General features: G+C 42.9%; 1 protein-coding gene across 1 annotated transcript in view; it reads right to left on the reverse strand.

Annotated features, from left to right (window-relative positions):
- The window catches only part of POLR1B (RNA polymerase I subunit B), a 35,524-nt gene extending 16,621 nt beyond the window's left edge, over window positions 1–18,903 (reverse strand). The window contains exons 1-10 of the mRNA XM_063789408.1: window positions 18,883–18,903; window positions 18,162–18,412; window positions 13,674–13,841; window positions 13,286–13,432; window positions 11,454–11,586; window positions 9,795–9,931; window positions 8,800–9,023; window positions 7,983–8,154; window positions 2,716–2,887; window positions 1,218–1,499 (exon numbers count right to left, since the gene is read on the reverse strand). Of these exons, the coding sequence (XP_063645478.1) occupies window positions 1,218–1,499; window positions 2,716–2,887; window positions 7,983–8,154; window positions 8,800–9,023; window positions 9,795–9,931; window positions 11,454–11,586; window positions 13,286–13,432; window positions 13,674–13,841; window positions 18,162–18,412; window positions 18,883–18,892 (1,696 nt within the window). The 5' untranslated portion in view covers window positions 18,893–18,903. The remainder of the gene's footprint in view (window positions 1–1,217; window positions 1,500–2,715; window positions 2,888–7,982; window positions 8,155–8,799; window positions 9,024–9,794; window positions 9,932–11,453; window positions 11,587–13,285; window positions 13,433–13,673; window positions 13,842–18,161; window positions 18,413–18,882) is intronic.
- Between the last annotated feature and the right edge of the window lie 200 nt (window positions 18,904–19,103).

Consider the following 19,103-nt stretch of genomic DNA (forward strand, 5'->3'; position numbering starts at 1 on the left):
CCACCACGCCCGGCCAGTTCACTCTAATTGGGAGAAGTACTTTTAAGCAGAACTTTCTTGAGTCAATGCCCTTCCAGTTGCTTGAGAACACTTATCATCTGATCCCCATGAACTGGAAGTTTTACTGTACACATATTAATCCCACCGAGGACCCTGTCCACAGACCACCAAAGACAGAACATTTCTAGTCTCCAAATCATAAATGGAGAACCCTGGGACTAGAAGACTGCAGAGAAGACTGACATCTTTAGGTATGAAGGTAAATTCAAACCAAGTATCAAGCCAAGCAGAGACAGAGACAGCAGCTTTAAGGTTATCAGGAAAAAAGGTTATATATCTGATGACATCAGGGTAGACTGGGAAACCTCCTTTTAAACTGTCCTCCTGCAAACCAACACTGTTTTCTATTTAGAAATGCAAAGATCCACCAAGAGATGCAAAAAGAAATGACCCAAAAAACTACTCAATAGCTTCTATACTTCCAATATTAATGACTAGTCTATTTCGAATGCTTTGGCATCATTCTTATTCATTTATTTTTCATTTTGGAGATAGGATCTCACTTTCTCACCCAGTCTAAAGTGCAGCAGTGGCACAATCACAGCTCACTGCAGCCTCAAATCCCTGGGCTCAAGCGTTCCTCACTTTCATTATCTTTTTTTTTCTTCCCAAAGAAAACAAAATACCTATAACACTTAGTTTCTCCTGTTTTCACTTTCAAAGAATGCATTCAGCCTTCTACAGAGGAGCCAAGAAAGCAGCCCAACTCCTGCACAGAAGAGTAAAAAAGAATTCTTACAGAAAATCACTGCTGAATCTCCAAAAGCAGCACAACTTAACAGGTTAAAAACCATGTAACCCTGGCCGGGCGCGGTGGCTCACAACTGTAATCCCAGCACTTTGGGAGGCCGAGGCAGGCACATCACGAGGTCAGGAGATGGAGACCATCCTGGCTAACACGGTGAAACCCCGTCTCTACTAAAAATACAAAAAATTAGCCAGGTGTGGTGGCGGGCGCCTGTAGTTCCAGCTACTCGGGAGGCTGAGGCAGGAGAATGGCATGAACCTAGGAGGCAGAGCTTGCAGTGAGCCAAGATCGCGCCACTGCACTCCAGCCTGGGCGACATAGCAACACTCCATCTCAAAACAAACAAACAAAAAAAACACAAAAAAACCCACATAACCAAACAAGATGTTTATCACTGTACACTACATACCCAAGTTGCATAGTAAAGCTGGAATAGATGCCGTATACACAAACTGTGTGACAACCTCACATACGGCAGTTAGGTGGTTCATCAGGCCACAGGGCTCCCCGTCTGGGGTATGCACGGGACAAAGGAAGCCCCAGGACTCTGGCAGCAGCCTGCGTACTGTGGTGGTCCTCATCTTGGCAAAATCAGCCCCTCTGTGCACGCAGCGGAAATGGGAGAGGTAGCGTATGAAGTTCAGCTTGTCAGCCACAACACAAAGTCCAGAATCTTGTAGGAGGCCAAGACCTTAATAAAACAAAAGTCATTCAAAAATGGGCCAATCTTTTAAAAAATGGAAATTGTTGAGGCTTTATGACGACAAAACCTCAGAGCACTCTACAGATCATAGAATGAATTATTACAACATTTATTCTCCTAGCTCTGATGAGTGTAAAGAGTTCACAAAAAAATATGTAAAATAATCCCCAGATTTCACAAACTGTATTAGCCCCAACTAGTTCCCTGTCTCCTCTATGACCTCCTTTGTGGGTGAACATTAAATGAGTTAATAAAATGGCAAGTAGTTAAATTCATCCGAGAGAGTCAGATAATAGACAAGCAAGAAAGCAGGCTAATGAAAGAATCGGCAACAGTAACATGGGTTAAAAAAAAAAAAAAAAAAGGGCGGGGCACAGTGGTTCATGCTATAATCCCAGCACTTTGGGAGGCCAAGGTGGGTGGTTCACCAGAGCTCAAGAGTTCCAGACCAGCCTCAGCAGCATAGCGAAACCCCATCTCTACAAAAAATCCAAAAATTAGCCAGGTGTGGTGGCTTATGCCTGTAGTCACAGCTACTCGTGGGGCTGATGTCGGAGGATCACCTGAGCCTGGGAAGTCAAGGCTGCAGTGAGCCATGATCCTGCCACTGCACTCTAGACTGGGTGACAGAGTGAGACCCCGACTCAAAAAAGAAAAAAAAAAAAAATTCTGAATTCCCAATTACCACTTTTTAAGTTTCTAGGGTCATTCTCTTTTTTGTTGAGACAGGGTCTCACTCTGTCACCAGGCTGGAGTACAGTGGTGCAATCACAGCTCACTGCAGCCTTGACCTCCTAGGCTCAAGTGACCCTCCTACCTTGGTCTCCCAAAGTGTTGGGATTACAGGCATGAGCCACCACACCTGGCCTCTCAGGTCACTCTGAGGCAAGGCAAATGGTTTAGAGATGGGCATGTATAGCAACCCATCTAGAATTCCTGTTAGGCAAGCCTTCCTCAGAGGTCTAAGTGGTCTTTCATTTTCTAGAAGGAAGCAGAGAAAATGTATTCAGTTATCTGAATTAAATTTTAGCGATACAGACACCTTGTCTAAAGCCCTTTAGACCGATAGTTGTCGAAGTCATAGTTATGAGAAATTTACTTTTTTCGTGGGGTTTGCTTTTAAAAAGAACTCTCAGGGACAGGCAAATCTACACTAAGCAAATAATTTGAAAAACATTAACTAAAATGATCTATTTAATTTTACCTGTTTTAGAACGCAGATTCCCCGTAGCAAAAAGGTATTCAAATGGTTTGGTAAGGTCTATGCCCATTGTAAAAATCTTCATCAAATTGTCAGTGTTCATGGAAACACTGGTCTTCTGAGCCTTCTTATCAAAAGCTATTTTAATAGACACTAACCAACCTTCCAGTTTTTCCTGAAATAAGAAAAAAAAATTAATATAAAATAGTATGTGAGCCAGGTGTGGTGGCTCACATCTATAATCCCAGGATTGAGTGGATTGCTTGAGACCAAGAGTTCAACATGAGACTGGGCAAAATGGTGAAACAAAACCCTGTTTACAAAAAAATTAGCCAGAGGGGGTGGGGTGAGGGGGTGGGGCGTGCCTGTAGTTCCAGCTACTTGGGAGGCTGAGGCGGAAGGATCGCTCGAGTCCGGGAGCCTAAGGCCTCAGTGAGCCATGACTGTGCCACTGCACTCCAGCCTGGGAAACAGGGCAAGACCCTATTCTCAATAAAATAAAATAGTATGTGTTTCAATTATCACAAACTTCATATTTATTCCCATGTAATCTGTACGATCTTTAACAAAGGTCTACTAACATACATCAAAACCAAAAACCTGAAAGAGGGCTTTTCAGGTGCAGAAAGGATAGCTCTTCAGTGTGATGCCCTCCTTCACCCATTATACTTGTTATACATCTAAAACCAATCACACGAACTACACAGTCCATCTTAATCTATGCTGCCAACACTAAGTGAAAAGCCTAAAGCAGCCTGCAATTCCAAAATTACAGCTAGACTGGAGGAATGAGTTCTGGTGTTCTGCAGCACTGTGGGTTGAATACAGTTAACTATATTTGTTGTATATTTTTTCACTGCAGCCTCAACCTCCTGGGTTCAAGGGATCCTCCTGCCTCAACCTCCTAAGTAGGTGGGACCATAGGTATGTGCCACCATGCCTGGCTAATTTTTAAATTTTTTTTGTAGAGATGGGGGTCTCACTTTGTTGCCTAGGCTGGTCTCAAACTCCTGGGCTCAAGCAATCCTCTTGCCTCAGCTTCCAAAGTGCTGGGATTACAGGCGTGAGCCACCACACCCAGCCTTATTGTATATTTTCAAAAAGCTAGAAGAGGGGATTTCGAATGTTCACAACACAAAAAAATGATACATGTTTGAGGTGATGAATGTGTTAATTACTCTGATTTGATCATTATACATTATTGACATATATGGAAAAATCACTGTATACCCGATAAATATGGACAGTTATTACATGTCAACTAAAAATAAAAGAAAAAAAGACTATACACCATCAGCGCTTTCTATGGGTGGTTCAGAAACCACTGAAAATACCTAAGAGAATGTTGGAGATAGGTTCTCTCCTATATTTGATATTTGGAAGAAAACGTGGAAGATGTACATAGGTCACTAATGTATACCTTTTCCAGCAGGCCCCTGAGTCAACACATTAGCCATTGACTATTGATAATCCACCTCTTCAAACTATCAGTGTTTGAACACTCACACTTGGAAGACCTAACTATTCTTCCAGAAGACAGCACTGGAAGTGACACATTTCATTTCTGCATATTCTCTGGCACTGACACTGCATTTAATATCACTGTGGTGCAGTAATATTAAATTTTCAGTACTTGGAAGGAATAAATTTTGGAGAGGTGTGGGAAGAAGGAATATATTTTATAAAATGTTACAATGAATCTCACAACTGACTACACACTAGTAGGATTTGTAAGTACACTACTAAAAATCTGTAATGTACAGATAAGGGAATTACCAGGGAGTGAAGGAAGCTGTTAGCTCACCCAACAAGGGTGTTAATGTAGGTTTGGACTTTATCAAGTGAAACCAGAGAATCAAGTTTGAGTGGAAGAGCCTGGCATCACTGCTCCACCTCTGCTGGTTGCTGTTTAGATTCCTTTCTTGAGCCTACATCTTCCTGTGTCATAAATGTTTTTATCAGGTGTACACTGAACACTTCATCTTCACAGTCAAGATGGAATAAGAAGCCCTGGATCTTGACAACTGATTTGTTTGTGTTCTTCTCCCTTTTTTTTCATAACTATGTCTACTTCCTTATTTGGGTTTAAAATCAAAACCAGAAAAGCTAACTGAAGTGTTTTATGGTTAATCTACAATAATACAGAAAATATGGTTGCTATTTTTCAATTTCATATCGCTTATTTCAATGTAAATACAATGTGAATTTTTAACAGTCTATAATTCATCTTATGTCATGGTTATGTATCTTCTGAAGATTGTTTTTATGCTCCAAACTCAAAGGTTTAAAAGCTTTAACATAGCTGGTAAGGAAATCAGATACTCGGCAATGAATTCTCTGAAAAAGCCCCAATTTTCCCTTGGTTTCTCTTGTTGCTGACACAGGTCACATTAGTAACGCCTTGCTACAGAAGACTCATTTCTTTTTTCTGTTGAGACAGGGTCTTGCTCTGTCACTTAGGCTGGAGTGCACTGGTGTGATCACAGCACACTGCATCCTCCGCCGCCTGGGCTCAGGCAATCCTCTTACCTCAGCCTGCTGAGTAGCTGGGACCACAGGTGTGGCCCACCAGGCCTGGCTAAATTTTTTAAAAATTATTTGTAGAGACGAAGTTTTGTCTCTGGGCTGTTTGCCCAGATTGATCTCAAACTCCTGGGCTCAAGTGATCCTCCCACCCTGGCCTCCCAAAGTGCTGGGATTACAGGTGTGAGCCACCGCACCAGGTGTGTTTTTTTTTTTCTTTTTGAGATAAGGTCTTGCTCTGTCGCCCAGGCTAGAGTGCAGTGGCAGAATCACCCCTTATTGCAGCCTTGACCTCCTGGGCTCAGGGATCCCACCTCAGCCTCCCAAGTGGCTGGGACCACAGTCATGTACCACCATGCCCAGCTAACAGGTTTTTTTTGGAGACAGGGTCTTGCTCTGTCGCCCAGGCTGGAGTGCAGTGGCGTGATCTCAACTCACTGTAACCTCCGTCTCCCAGGCTCATGCAACTCTCCTGCCTCAGCCTCCTGAGTAGCTGGAATTGCTGCAGCATGCCAGCATGCCCAGCTAATTTTTATATTTTTTGTAGAGACAGGGTTTTGCAATGTTGCCCAGGCTAGTCTTGAACTCCTGAGATCAGAAGATGCACCCACCTTGGCATCTCAAAGTGCTGGGATTATAGGCGTGAGCCACCGCACCCGGCCACTGCTAATAGTTTTTATTATTTCTGTAGCGATCTCTCTGTGCTGTCCAGGCTGATCTCAAACTCCTTGGGCTCAAGTTACCCTTCTGCCTCAGCCTCCCAACGTGCTGGGATTACAGGCATGAGCCACTGTACTCCTGGTCTCATTTCTTTTTCTTTTCTTTTTTTTGCTAATTAGGAATTGATGTGGAATGAAGACAGATTTATAAGTGTGGAATACAATGAGCTCACCATGCTTCACTTTAAGTAGATGGGAAATGTAAATTAACCTTTACTTGAAAGGTTAATTTAATAACAGATTAAATTAATAAGAGAAAACTTACGCTGCCTGCTTTCCATTTTTGTCAGGAAAATTCTAGGCTGCTGAAATTTTTCAATCTAATTTTATGGACAGAGCAAACAGAAACAAAGACTATTACCTTTCGGGAAGAATGTAAATAAGAATTACTACCTAGATAGGAAATTAGAAGGCCGGGTGTGGTAGCTCACGCCTGTAATCCTAGCACTTTGGGAGGCCAAGGTGGGTGGCTCACTTGAGGTCAGGAGTTCGAGACCAGCCTGGCCAACATGGTGAAATCCCGTCTCTACTAAAAATAAAAAAATTAGCCGGGCGTGGTGGCACGCGCCTGTAATCCTAGATACCCGGGAGGCTGAGGCAGGAGAATTGTTTGAACCCGGGAGGTGGAGGTTGCAGCGAGCTGAGATCGTAGCACTGCACTCCAGCCTGGGAGACAGAGCAAGACTCTGTCTCAAAATAAAATAAAATAAATTAGAAGCCAGGCACAGTGGCTCACACCTGTAATCCCAGCACTTTGGGAGGCTGAGGCAGGTGGATCACCTGAGGTCAGGAGTTCGAGACCAGCCTGGCTGACATGGTGAAACCCCACCTCTACTAAAAATATATTAACTCTTAGATTACATCTTTTTGAGGATAAGATGCAAAATATAAAATGCCACTGAATCAATATTCTTCTGAAATCATTTTTGTGCCATGCCAACTTTTTCTCTATATACATCTACAGTCAAATTTCACTACTCACAGTAGCTATGTTCTAATGAACACTGAATTAACACATATAAAACCACTACTCCTGGGGAAAAATACAGGGCTGGGTTCCTGCAAGTCTCTGGTCATAACATTCTGGTCAACGGATCAATATACAATCTTGTTTAATGTAAGCTTTTGTTGAAAGGCACCTTATTTAACATACCTTGTTAATTCATTAACCCTGAACACTAGACAGTGCTTCAGTGCTATGCTTGGGGACCATTATAAACAGCAAAAACTGGCCAGGCTCAGTGGCTCATGTCTCCAATCCTATCACTTTGGGAGGCTGAAACAGGAGGATCACATGAGCCCAGGAGTTTGAGACCAGCCTGTACAACATAGTGGGACCCTGTTTCTACAAAAAAAATTAAAAATTAGCTGGGTGTGGTGGTGAATGTCTATAGTCCCAGCTGCTCAGGAGGCTGAGGTGGGAGGATTGCTTGAGCCTGGGAGGTTGAGGCTGAGACCCTGTCTCAAAAAAAAAACAAAAAAGTCACCAATAAGAAGCACGACAATGTGAAAAACATAGCACTGAGTGCACCTCAAAAAGGACCATCTTTATAGTATGAGCTGAAACCGGAAAGCAGAGCATCGCCCTGCCCCGCCTCAGCTGTAACATTTGCCTCAGGAGACCTAAATTCTTCACTGCTCTGCTCATGTATGTGAATAATCATGAAAGCACCGAGCACTGACATTAGGGTTACAAATAAATTTTAGCCAGTGAATGAGTTCACAAATACAGAATCTACAAATAATGAGGATCAACCATATGTATAAATACAGGCCATTTGCTTTTTATCATTAACACTGTGACCAAGATTTGATGTGATCTTTATATAAAAATATTAAGCAAATTTCCAAACCTGGTGTAAGCTAGGATTTCTGATTCCCTTACTGCTAAATGAACAAACAAAAAAGAGACCACACAAAATGCCAAAACTAGAAACTATAAACATGCAGAAAACAGTACTGCTGGACAAAGTCACACCATTCCACAAGTGGTACCACTGGCCAAGGGTGGACATAGCATGCATTTACCTTCAGGAACATAAGGAAGAGCTGACCCGGTGTGAGGACTTCCTGGTTCACCAAACTATCAGGATTGTCCTCCATGCACTCTCCTTTGGCTAAAGCAAAGAGCTTTCGCGTCATGAGACAAAGCATATAAAACTTTTCAGTATTGGATTTCAAGTGGATACAGATGCACTGGCTGTGAAAACAGAAAAAAAAAAAAGCTTAAAACAATTCAGTTGGTAATACTACTTAATGTTCTATTAACCAAGATCCCCAACTCATGCTTACTTAACTTTAATTAAATAAAATTAAGCATTCAGTTTTTGAGCTACACTGCCACATTTGAAGTGCTTATCATGTGGCTGGTGGCTATGCACTGGACAGCACCAGTATGGAGCTGGCTTCTTTAGTAATTATACAGTGGTTATATAAGACAAAGTCCTTGCTTTGGAGAAATAAAGTGATACAATCCCTGCAACTTTCAGGGATTGTACAGAAAGAAAAATGTACATCTGTGTACACAGAAAGTAAAAAAGTAAATGTAAATGAATGAAATGTTCACAATTAGAATCCAATGTACTATTTGGACATTATTCCGGAAGTCTGAAATGATTTCAAAATAAAAGTTAAAAAGTACTATAAAATAAAACACGACTACTAAAAAAATACAAGTGAGGAGGGCCGCAAAAACAAAGGTAGCCCCCGGCTAGCAAGGACCAGGATTCTACCCCAAGATTTATTCTCATTCCCAAATGACTCGCCCGCCCAAACTGCAACCAATACAAAGAACCACTGACAGCCCTCCGCCCCTCCAGAAACAGTTTAGACAAAGCACACATACTTAAACAGGAACTCCGCAGCTTGCTCATTTGGGTACCAGTCAGGAACATTGAGTTTTACTCTGAAGCATTCACCTAGGTAGTTAAGGACCTGTTTTTGTGTCAAACAACCCTCTTCCATTACAATCCTTAACATCTGAGAAACAGAGTTCCTAAGGAAAGAATCATCCTCTTTTCCTTTGATGAGCTCCTGAAAGATCTGATAATCAGAAAAGCTGACAAGTGCCTAGAATAGAAAATAAAAGGTTTAATTGCTCACTAATAACTAAAATACTTTATCTATTCACTAATAATTACCTTCTCTCATTTTTTTAATACCCAAGGAAAATTAGCACTCTGCTATTGCTGAATCAAAGTAAACTCTCTAAAATAAAGCATTCTTTGTATGATAGCCAGACAGCAAAATTGCCTCCAGGGTCCTCATCTCCTGGTGTTCACAAACGTGTAGTTTCCTCCCATGCCGAATCAAGGCTGGCCTGCTTGACCAAGAGAATGTGGTGAAAAAGATAATGGGAGACTCCCAGGGCTAGATCACAAAGGGCACTGCAGCTTTTTCCTTCTGCATCTTCTGCTCTCTGTTGTCTCAGCTAACTATATGGAGGAAGACAGTTGCCTCAAGCAGCCTACAGAAAGGGCCATGTAGAGAGCAACCCCATGAGGAGACCTCCTGCCAACAACCAGCAGATTTGCCAGCCATGTGAGTGAGCCACCTTGGAAGTCCTCAAAATGACTGCAGTCCTGTCTGACATCTCCATGCAACCTCCTGAGACCCTGGGCCACAACTGCCCAGCCAAAGCACTCCCAAACTCCCGACCCGCAGAAACTGTGAGACAGAAATTTATTGAGTTTTAAGCTATTGAATTTTGAGGTAATTTGTTTTGGAGCAGTGGACAACTAGTACAGTATTATTTTAACAAGGAGAATCCATCCAATGTGCACAGGATACTACCCCCAATGAATTTCTTCATAACAAAAGAATGCATTCATTAAGTCATACCTTAAGTGCAAATCCCAAAGGAAGAAAGAACAGTTCTTTCCGGTAAATAAAGTTCAACATAACAGTGCCATTTTCCAAGTAGTGGAGGTTCATATTGACAGCGGAATGTTCTTCCCTCACACAGTGCATTGAAACTCCTATTGAACCAAACAACAAAAAAATCAGAAACTCATTGATATCTTAATTGCTTCAACCATTTTCTTTCTGAACAATCTTACCCTCTTAGACACAATTAAAGCCAAATCACTAAGTTTAGCCAAGACTGGCAATCAAAAATGTTTCTAAACCTCAGCAAATGTCCTCTTGCATGCAAAACCTACCCAGATTGAGAAACACTAATGTAAAATAACTGAAACTATGAATTTAAGCAAACTTCAAAGTTTCCCTCCAGGACAGAGTCCACATCTCTTAGCACTTTATATCCGCCTTAAACTGTGGAGTCTGGTCAAGACATGGTGCTTGATCTAATAGTTCCAATGGAGAAAAGTAGAATTTTAGATTTTATTTCAGTTTCAGGCAAAGACTGCTAAGACATACTACCATCAACTGATGCAAAAGAAAATCACTAGACATTCAGGCATGCTGTTTTTCTAGGTATAGTATATATGGCTATAATTAAGGTCTGATTTTTAGCTCAACTATCAGGAAAAATTGTTTAACTGTCAGGGTTGCTCAAGAATACAACATGCTGTCTTAGGCACTGTCAAAGAGAATGTTCCAACAGAGGCCAGGTGGCTGTCAGACAGAGACCCTGAGGGGTGTACCACAGTGGCCTGAACCAGAAGACATCCAAGGCCCACATTCACCTATGGTCAAGCCAGACTAGCTTCCATCTTCATAAGTAGTAACAAAAATACACATGCTCTTTCAGTTTGCAAAAGTGAATTTTAAAATGCTTATGATTGATAAAAATCATATATATTCAAGGTGTACAATACCTTGAATATACATATACATATATTATAATGATTTCCACAATCAAACTGATGAAAACATCAATCACCACTCATAGTTATCATTTGTAGTACGTGTGCACGCGTGTGTGGTTGAGACACTTAAAATGTACTCATCAATTTTAAGCAGTACAGTATTACTATCATCACCAGGCTGTACATCAGATCCCCAGAACTTATTCATCTTGTAACTGCAAGTCTGTATCCTCTGACTAACATCTCTCCATTTCTTCTTCCATCCCAATTATGAAAACTTAACACAAGAATGCTCAATAGAAAAACAACAAAAAACAAAAGAAAGACCAGACACGGTGGCTCATGCATGTAATCTCAGCACTTTGGGAGGCTGAGGCAGAAGGACTGCTTGAGCCCAAGAGTTCGAGATCAGCCTGGGCAACATGGTGAAACCCCATCCCTACCAAAAAAAAAAAAAAAAAAAATTAGCTAGGCATGGTGGCACGTGCCTGTGGTCCCAGCTACTTGGAAGGCTGGGGTGGGAGGACCATCTCAGCCTGGGAAGGTTGAGGCTATGGCGAGCTGTAATCACACCACTCTGCACTCCAGCCTGGGTGACAGAGTGAGACCCTGTCTCAGAAAAAAAAAAAAAAGAAACAAAAATATCAAAGACCATTTGGATGCATCTACTTCAAAAAAAAAAAGTTTTAAATTTTCCTTAAAAAATATTCTAATAATCTCCAGAACTTACCATACTGAGTATAACCAGGCCCTCTGGTTTTCCATTTTGGTCTTATCATTGCAATGGGAAAATTTCTCCGAGGCATAATCAACATTCGGATGACTTTTTCAATGCCATTGATTATAAAATAGCCCCCCATTTCCTGCCAAAAAGATGAATTGCAACTTGTTAAACAAAGATACATGACTAACTGTAAACATGAACCTCACTCCTAGCCAAAGGTAGTACAACACACAGAATAGGAACACAGAGGTGAAATGTACTACTGATCCCTTGAAAACAGTACACAGACACTGTCTTTGTGTGAATTAACAGTTCTCAAGTATATTACAAAGGTCCTAGGGACATGGGAAAAAAGTATGGAAGAAAAACAGGGTACTTCTCTTTATCAGACAGGATCAACCTATCTTGCCTTTCTGTCCCCTAAAATGACTTCAGTCTTCAAATAACACTAAAAAAAACTTACTCCAAAGACGTGTTGAAAGATAAAAACTGGGCCGGGCGCGGTGGCTCACGCCTGTAATCACAGCACTTTGGGAGGCTGAGACAGGAGCATCACAAGGTCAGGAGATCGAGACCATCCTGGCTAACACAGTGAAACCCCATCTCTACTAAAAATACAAAAAATTAGCCAGGCGTGGTAGTGGGCGCCTGTAGTCCCAGCTACTCGGGAGGCTGAGGCAGGAGAATGGCTTGAACCCAGGAGGCGGAGCTTGCAGTGAGCCAAGATTGCGCCACTGCGCTCCAACCTGGGTGAGACAGGGAGACTCCGTCTCAAAAAAAAAAAAAGAAAGATTAAAAACTGTAACCATTTTGCTTCCATACGAGTATGATTTCCCAAATAAGTTCAAAAACTTGATTGTATGAAAGCTCTGGAAACCAGAAATTTGGATTAGCTAAATAGAAAAATATTTTTAATAGCTCTGCTCAATATCACATTTCTGTAATAAACAGCTACTATTTACGAATTGCCTACTATGAAACAGGCATATTATAGTAGGTGCTCTATGTTATCATAACATTTAATTCTCATAACAATGAGTGGGGTAGCTATTATACCCACTTGCAGCAGAGGAAACTGAGGCTCAGGGAGATTAACTTCCCCAAACCACAAGACTGATAAGCGGAAGAGCTGTGTGTCAAACCCAGATCTGACACCAAAACCCTCTTCCCACCACATAACACCATCTACCTATTTAGTAGGCACTGTCTGTTCATCTTGATTACCTCAACTCAACACTGCAAAGCCACCTAATATAGCTGAAAGAAATGATGAAGGGAATGCATATAAGTCATTTAATATGCGCACAGAATCTTACTGTTAGCAAAGCAGACATTTTTATTTTACTTTTTTAGTGACGGGGTCTCACTCTGTCTCCCGGGCTGGAGTGCAGTGGCACAATCATGGCTCACTGTAGTCAGGCCTCCTGGGCTCAACTGATGCTCCCGCCTCAGCCTCCCAGTTAGCTGGGACTACAGATCCATGCCACCACCATGCCCAGATAAATAGACATTTTTGACAATAGCTTTGTGGATTAAGACAGCTTGGAAAAAAAAAAAACAAATTTCGTGGAAGTATGTCTCTATCATTCAGAAAATTAGGGAAAAACCTACCAGTTCTTCCCCCCGAACAATAATATTCTCTAATTTTACAGCCACTTTTTCATACTGTCTAATTTGATAGTTATTCAGAGCCATACACTGTATGCAGGCAAGATACTGGTATCTCTTTCACCTATCCAGAAATCGGAGCACAGAAGGAAAACACTGACACACTTCTCGTCTTCTTACTCCCAGCCCAGGCCTTCTCTACTGTCTCATGCCTGGACGCCCGTGATTACCTCCGCCTCCTCATGGTGCTCAATGAGGGCTTGTGGGGGAAGGTTACGTAAGTTGCAAAGCTTGGATTTCACCATGATGGGAACATAGCCAAGAAACTGCTTAATGATTCCTTTTGAGATTCCATTCACTGCCCAGTTGATATCAGCCTAAATGAAAACAAGAGAAAAAGTTACTTAACAGAAATATCGGCATTTACGAGAACAAATGAGTATTTTCAAAGACTGAGGAAGAAGATCAATTAAATTATTTTATGCCTTAGATTTAGAAGGTGGGATCTCTTAGACAATAGCACCAAGAAAGCAATTTCTGGCATAAACTTTATTAGGCACCCGCCCTACTCCCAAATATGTGCAGTGTTGAGAGTCACACAGCATCACTAGTACTCACTGTCAACTTCCCACGGTAGGTACTCCTTCGGCCCCGGCATTCTGCTGGATAAACATTGGCCTCTTTGCAGATGGTCCCTTTTGGAACTGTAGGTGGACTGATAACAGCATCCAGAATAGTAAAAGAGATACGCTCATCTTTGAAAGCAAATTCAAAGGGAGGTATAGCCTGAAATGCAATTCACACTATTAAATTGCTTGCATTTCCAAGGCATTTTTTCTCTAAGACTCTTCCAAATCTTATGTGTTCTACAAACATTGATGCCTGTGATGCCACCATGACATACCTAAAAAGGACAGTTAAGGCTACCTCCGGTTGGCCGGGCGCAGTGGTTCACGCCTGTAATCTCAGCACTTTGGGAGGCCGAGGTGGGAGGATCACAAGGTCAGGAGATCGAGACCATCCTGGCTAACACGGTGAAACCCCATCTCTACTAAAAATACAAAAAAAATTAGCCAGGCGTGGTGGTGGGCGCCTGTAGTCCCAGCTACTCAGGAGGCTGAGGCAGGAGAATGGCGTGAACCCGGGAGGCAGAGCCTGCAGTGAGCCGAGATCACGCCACTGCACTCCAGCCTGGGCGACAGAGCGAGACTCCGTCTCAGAAAAAAAAAAAAAAAAAAAAGCTACCTCCAGTCTACTCATAACTTCACTAAATACTTAAAACCACAATGCATTATTAGTACAAGATTGTTTTGAGTGACCACATGTGTCAGAGACTGTAGTAGGCTCTAGGGATACAGCTGTGAACAGAACAAAATTCCTGTTCTCTGAACCAAGAGCCTTGTGTATTCTTAACTCGTCTATGTGCATAGCAAGACAAACGGGACTACTGCTAATAGAGCAAGGATACGGAAATATCCTTTAGGATTTAAGACTAGATGCTTAATGTACAATGGCAACGTCAAACTGAAGCCAGAGCCATGCAAAGGAAAAGATGGTGGCCAGGCTGGGTTTCCCCTTCCACAGAAGTTACTTCTTTGTACCATTCTGTAGGGGAAGCTTTGCTGTTCTGAGGAAGGGGCATCACCAAGCTCTCCTATATATTAATTACAAGCAACCTCCTAGACTTAGTCTTAGAATAATGAAAATGAAAAAATGGAACCAAGAAAGAATACCAAGGAGGTTCTCCACCTTCACGTGAGTTAACTTACCTTTTCTAAATTTTAAAATGTTATCTAAAGCTGGTATTATTTTAGAAATTCATATTTTATTTAAAAATAAAAGCCAGATGCAGTGGCTCACACCTGTAATCCCAATATTTGGGAGACCGAGGGAGGAGGAGTACTTGAGCTCAGGAGTTTGAGACCAGGCTGGGCCACACGGGGAGACCCCGTCTCTACAAAAAATAAAAATAAAAAAATTAGCCGGGCATAGTGGTGCACGCCTGTGGTCCCAGCTACTCAAGAGGTTGAGGTGGGAGGATCACTTGAGCCTGGAAGGTCGAGGCTGCAGTGAGCTATAACCATGCCACTGCATTCCAGCCTAGGTGACAAAGTGAGATCCTGTCTCAAAAAAAAAAAAAAGAATGGAGTTAAAAAAAGAGAGATTAGACGATTTGCTTTCTCAAGACGCAGCTGCACTATTTAGAAAGAAATACAGTGAACTGTCATTATTCATAATAGTTATGTTCTATACAGTTGCCATAAACACTGAATTAGCCAATACTGAACCACTGCTCCTAGGGTAAATACATGGTTAGCTTCCTGCGAGCCTCTGGTCACATTTCATCAACTGATCAACACACAATCTTGTATTATGTGTGTTTCTGTTTAAGGACAGCTTATTTAATACATATTATTGAGTCCGTAACTCATGCCTGAACAAAGCCTATGATTTCATCCACTGATCAATACACAACCTTGCATTATGTGGGTTTCTGTTTAAGGACAGCTTATTTAATACATATTATTGAGTCCCTAACGCATGCCTGAACAAAGCCTATGTTAAATGCATGTATTAATATTTTCCCCTAAAGGCACAGCACACCCTTTTTGTGCTTAGGAACTTTATACAGAACTTTAATACTTTAATACTTTGCTTGGGGGACATTTTAAACAGCAAAATCACCAACAAAAAGCACAAAACACGGCACTAAATAGATAGTGAAGACAACCTCTGTTTATAGTTTAAGAACTTAAAACAAGAAGGCCGAGCATCACCTTGTTAGAGCTCAGCTGGGAAAATGGACACTGAGCAACTCAACTTTTTTGCTGCTTCTGGGCATGGTGCTTTTGGAGTAGAAGTAAATTTTAGTGAGTAGGTGAATTTGCAAATATAGAATCCCCAAGTAATAAAAATCAATTGTATTTTGAAAAGACAGACACATAAATTCTGACTCACAGAAAGGAGGAATTCACTCCAAAGAAACTTGGCAAAATTATGTTTTGTAAGTAAAAAATATAATAACTATTTTTTCCCTTGGCTTTATAAGTATTAGTTATTTATGTTACTGTGTTTTACAGAACTTTTTCAAATACTATATTATTATAGTCCTAGCTAAGTTGTGGCATCATTTTCTATGCAGGGCCAAATTTTCTTCATCTACTTCAACCAAAACAATTACCACAAGGGACTGAATGCACAAGCAGACATAAGAATCCGGCTGTCTTTTCATTAAGCCAGACATTAAAAAGATTTTTAATAATGCAATTCATCTAACTTCTTTTTTGCTTTGGAAAATATTTTTCTTAAAAATGTTAACATATAATTGGTTTATTTATTTATGTATTTATTTTTTTGGGAGAGTCTCACTCTGTCACCCAGGCTGGAATGCAGTGGTGCAATCTTGGCTCACTGCAACCTCCGCCTCCCAGGTTCAAGCGATTCTCGTGCCTCAGCCTCCTGAGTAGCTGGGATTACAGACATGTGCCACCATGCCCGGCTAATTTTTGTATTTTTTAGTAGAGATGGGGTTTCACCAGGTTGGCCAGGCTGGTCTGGAACTCCTGACCTCAAGTGATCCACCCGCCTTGACCTCCCAAAGTGCAGGGATTACAGTCAAGAGCCACCACACCCAGCTGACTGGCTTATTTTTAAATTAGTGCTTTTCTAAAATTTCTCAATTGGATTTTTTTTTTTTAAAGACAGGTCTCACTCTGTTACCGAGGATGGAGTGCAGCGGCACAATCATAGCTCACTGCAGCCTCAAATTCCTGGGTTCAACTTATCCTCCCACCTCAGCCTCCCGAGTAGCTGGGACCAGCTACTTGGGTGCGCACCACCATGCCCCACTAATTTTTAAATTTTTGTGGAGATGGGGTTTCACTATGTTATCCAAGCTGGTCTTGAAATCCTGGGCTCAAGTCATCCTTCTGCCTTGGCCTCCCAAAGTCCTGGATTACAGGTGTGAGCCACTGCACCCAGCCCGATTAACTTTTAATTAGGAATTTTTTCTCACAGACATGATACTGTAACAATCCAGGCACAATACAAATAACCCCCACCCCTCTAGTCTTTCTAAACAATAAATCTTAATGGCTCCCATATTATTTGCCGAATAGAGTTCAAGAATCAGACTGGCAATCAAAGCTCTCCACATTATCTGTATCCCTATCTCTCACAACATAAATCTTACCCAGCAAAACCACAGGTAGGGTCCCCTAAGCATGTGCTCTACTCTTCCCCTGGACGAAATGCACGTTTCTCACTTCTTGAACTCACCTAATCCTGCCCTTTCTCAAACTCCTGGATTAGTTGCGCCGCCCATATGCTCCCACAGTAGCCCACACAATCCCTTGGCAGAGCAGTTCTCAAGAACATTGGCATGGACTGCTTTCATATCTTCACCCCTTCAACCCCCAAACACGACAGGGAGCACTTCAATGCATGAACTGTCTCGTACATGGGACTGCCTCCTCCACATCCTCTGAGCCTAGTGCCTGGAGACACTGGGGATGCTGACTAAACGAAACTTTCCCCCACCATACTCACTTGAATTCTGCTACCATTACTCTACGCTAATAATGCAATTACACTTTTCGATTCAATCTTGCTTTTATGACTCATTTATACCTTCCTCGGCACCTGCTTAATTCATAACAAATGACGAGTAGTTTCTCTCTTTAAAGCTCTAAGAGAAGGACACTGAAGGATAACCTTGAACATTACACTGTACCTACAAATACGTTCGGAATCTTTTGAGGTACGTTTTGGAGAGGTAAGTCTTCACGTGATATAAAGCCGTGTGCATTGTGAAGCACACCCCAGATAAGCCACTTCCTCACTCTCACAGCACCCCGAAACTGTCCAAACTACGGTTCACAATCACTTTTCACTCCAGAATCACGAATACATCTCTTAAGACGCCTCGACTACAAGTCTCACGAAGGCCAGTACCGCGTCCTGTTTAACATGTTGTGCTCTCCCGCTTACCCACCACGCCTGTCAGGATCAAGGAGCACATGCATTTGGGGTCATACTGTGACCTCCCAGCCATCTCCCTGGGATTGGCCTCGCCGCGGCAAGGGCGCCAGCGGACGCCGCGCTCACCTGCACCGCGAGGCCGAGGCCCTCGTGCACAGCGTAGTTGAAGGACTCCACATGCGCCCGCGTCAGCTCCTGCAACGCTGCCTTTTGCTGTTCCCGCGGGATTCCATAAGAGGGGTCAGTCAAGTGCTTTAGGCTAGGCCCGCTGGGCAGGTTCCGCCACCGGCTGCCAGGATCCATGTGGCCACCTGCACACCGGACGCCAGTCTCTCGGTACACGCCGGAAGTAGTGGCCGGAGTCCCGTTTCCGCAGCCTGCTGGGAAATGTAGTTCCCTCTCGTTCCACCCGCCCTAGGCCCTGCGGTTTCGGTTTCTTGGGGTCAACGTAGAACCAAAGACGTCGAGTGAACGGGCCGATTAAGGCCGTGTCCAGCCAGAGCGTGGCGGGCCCTCCCTTTCTCCCATATTCCGCCCCACTCATCTCCCCGCTCTGCTAAAGATGCCGCAGGTGGAAACCCGCTCCCCGCCCAGTTGAGCATGTGACCTCTTTGGCTCTCATTGGCTCAGTCAATTAGGATTGGAGGAGAGCGGTCTTCTCAGGTTCTCTTCTATTTCCCTTAACCTGTTCCCAGTCCCATGCTGATGCCGACCCTGGGGAGTCATCCGGCCAAAGTCGTTGCTTCAACGAAAAAGCGGATGCCGGGCCCCGGGCTGACTCTCTACCCAACTCCTAACTCGCGAGGCTCACCCCTGGGAAGCCAAGGAGTGGTCGGGCCCCGCTCACCTCCTCGCATCTTCCGGACTGGAGTCCGGGGGAGGCCTGGGGAAGGAGGTGGGGGAGGAGTCGGGCGGTCCCGGATGGAGGGGATGGGGCAGCGGGGCGTCCAACTGGATTTACAGCCTGAATTTCTTTTGCGTTCCTGTGAGCCCTTACCTCCCCAGAATACCGATTAATCAGGGAATGCCTGCTGGTTTTTCAACTTTATTGTGTTTGTGTTTAACAGC

Source organism: Pan troglodytes, chromosome 12 (assembly GCF_028858775.2).
Source record: "Pan troglodytes isolate AG18354 chromosome 12, NHGRI_mPanTro3-v2.0_pri, whole genome shotgun sequence".
In the NCBI taxonomy this organism is placed as follows: domain Eukaryota; kingdom Metazoa; phylum Chordata; class Mammalia; order Primates; family Hominidae; genus Pan; species Pan troglodytes.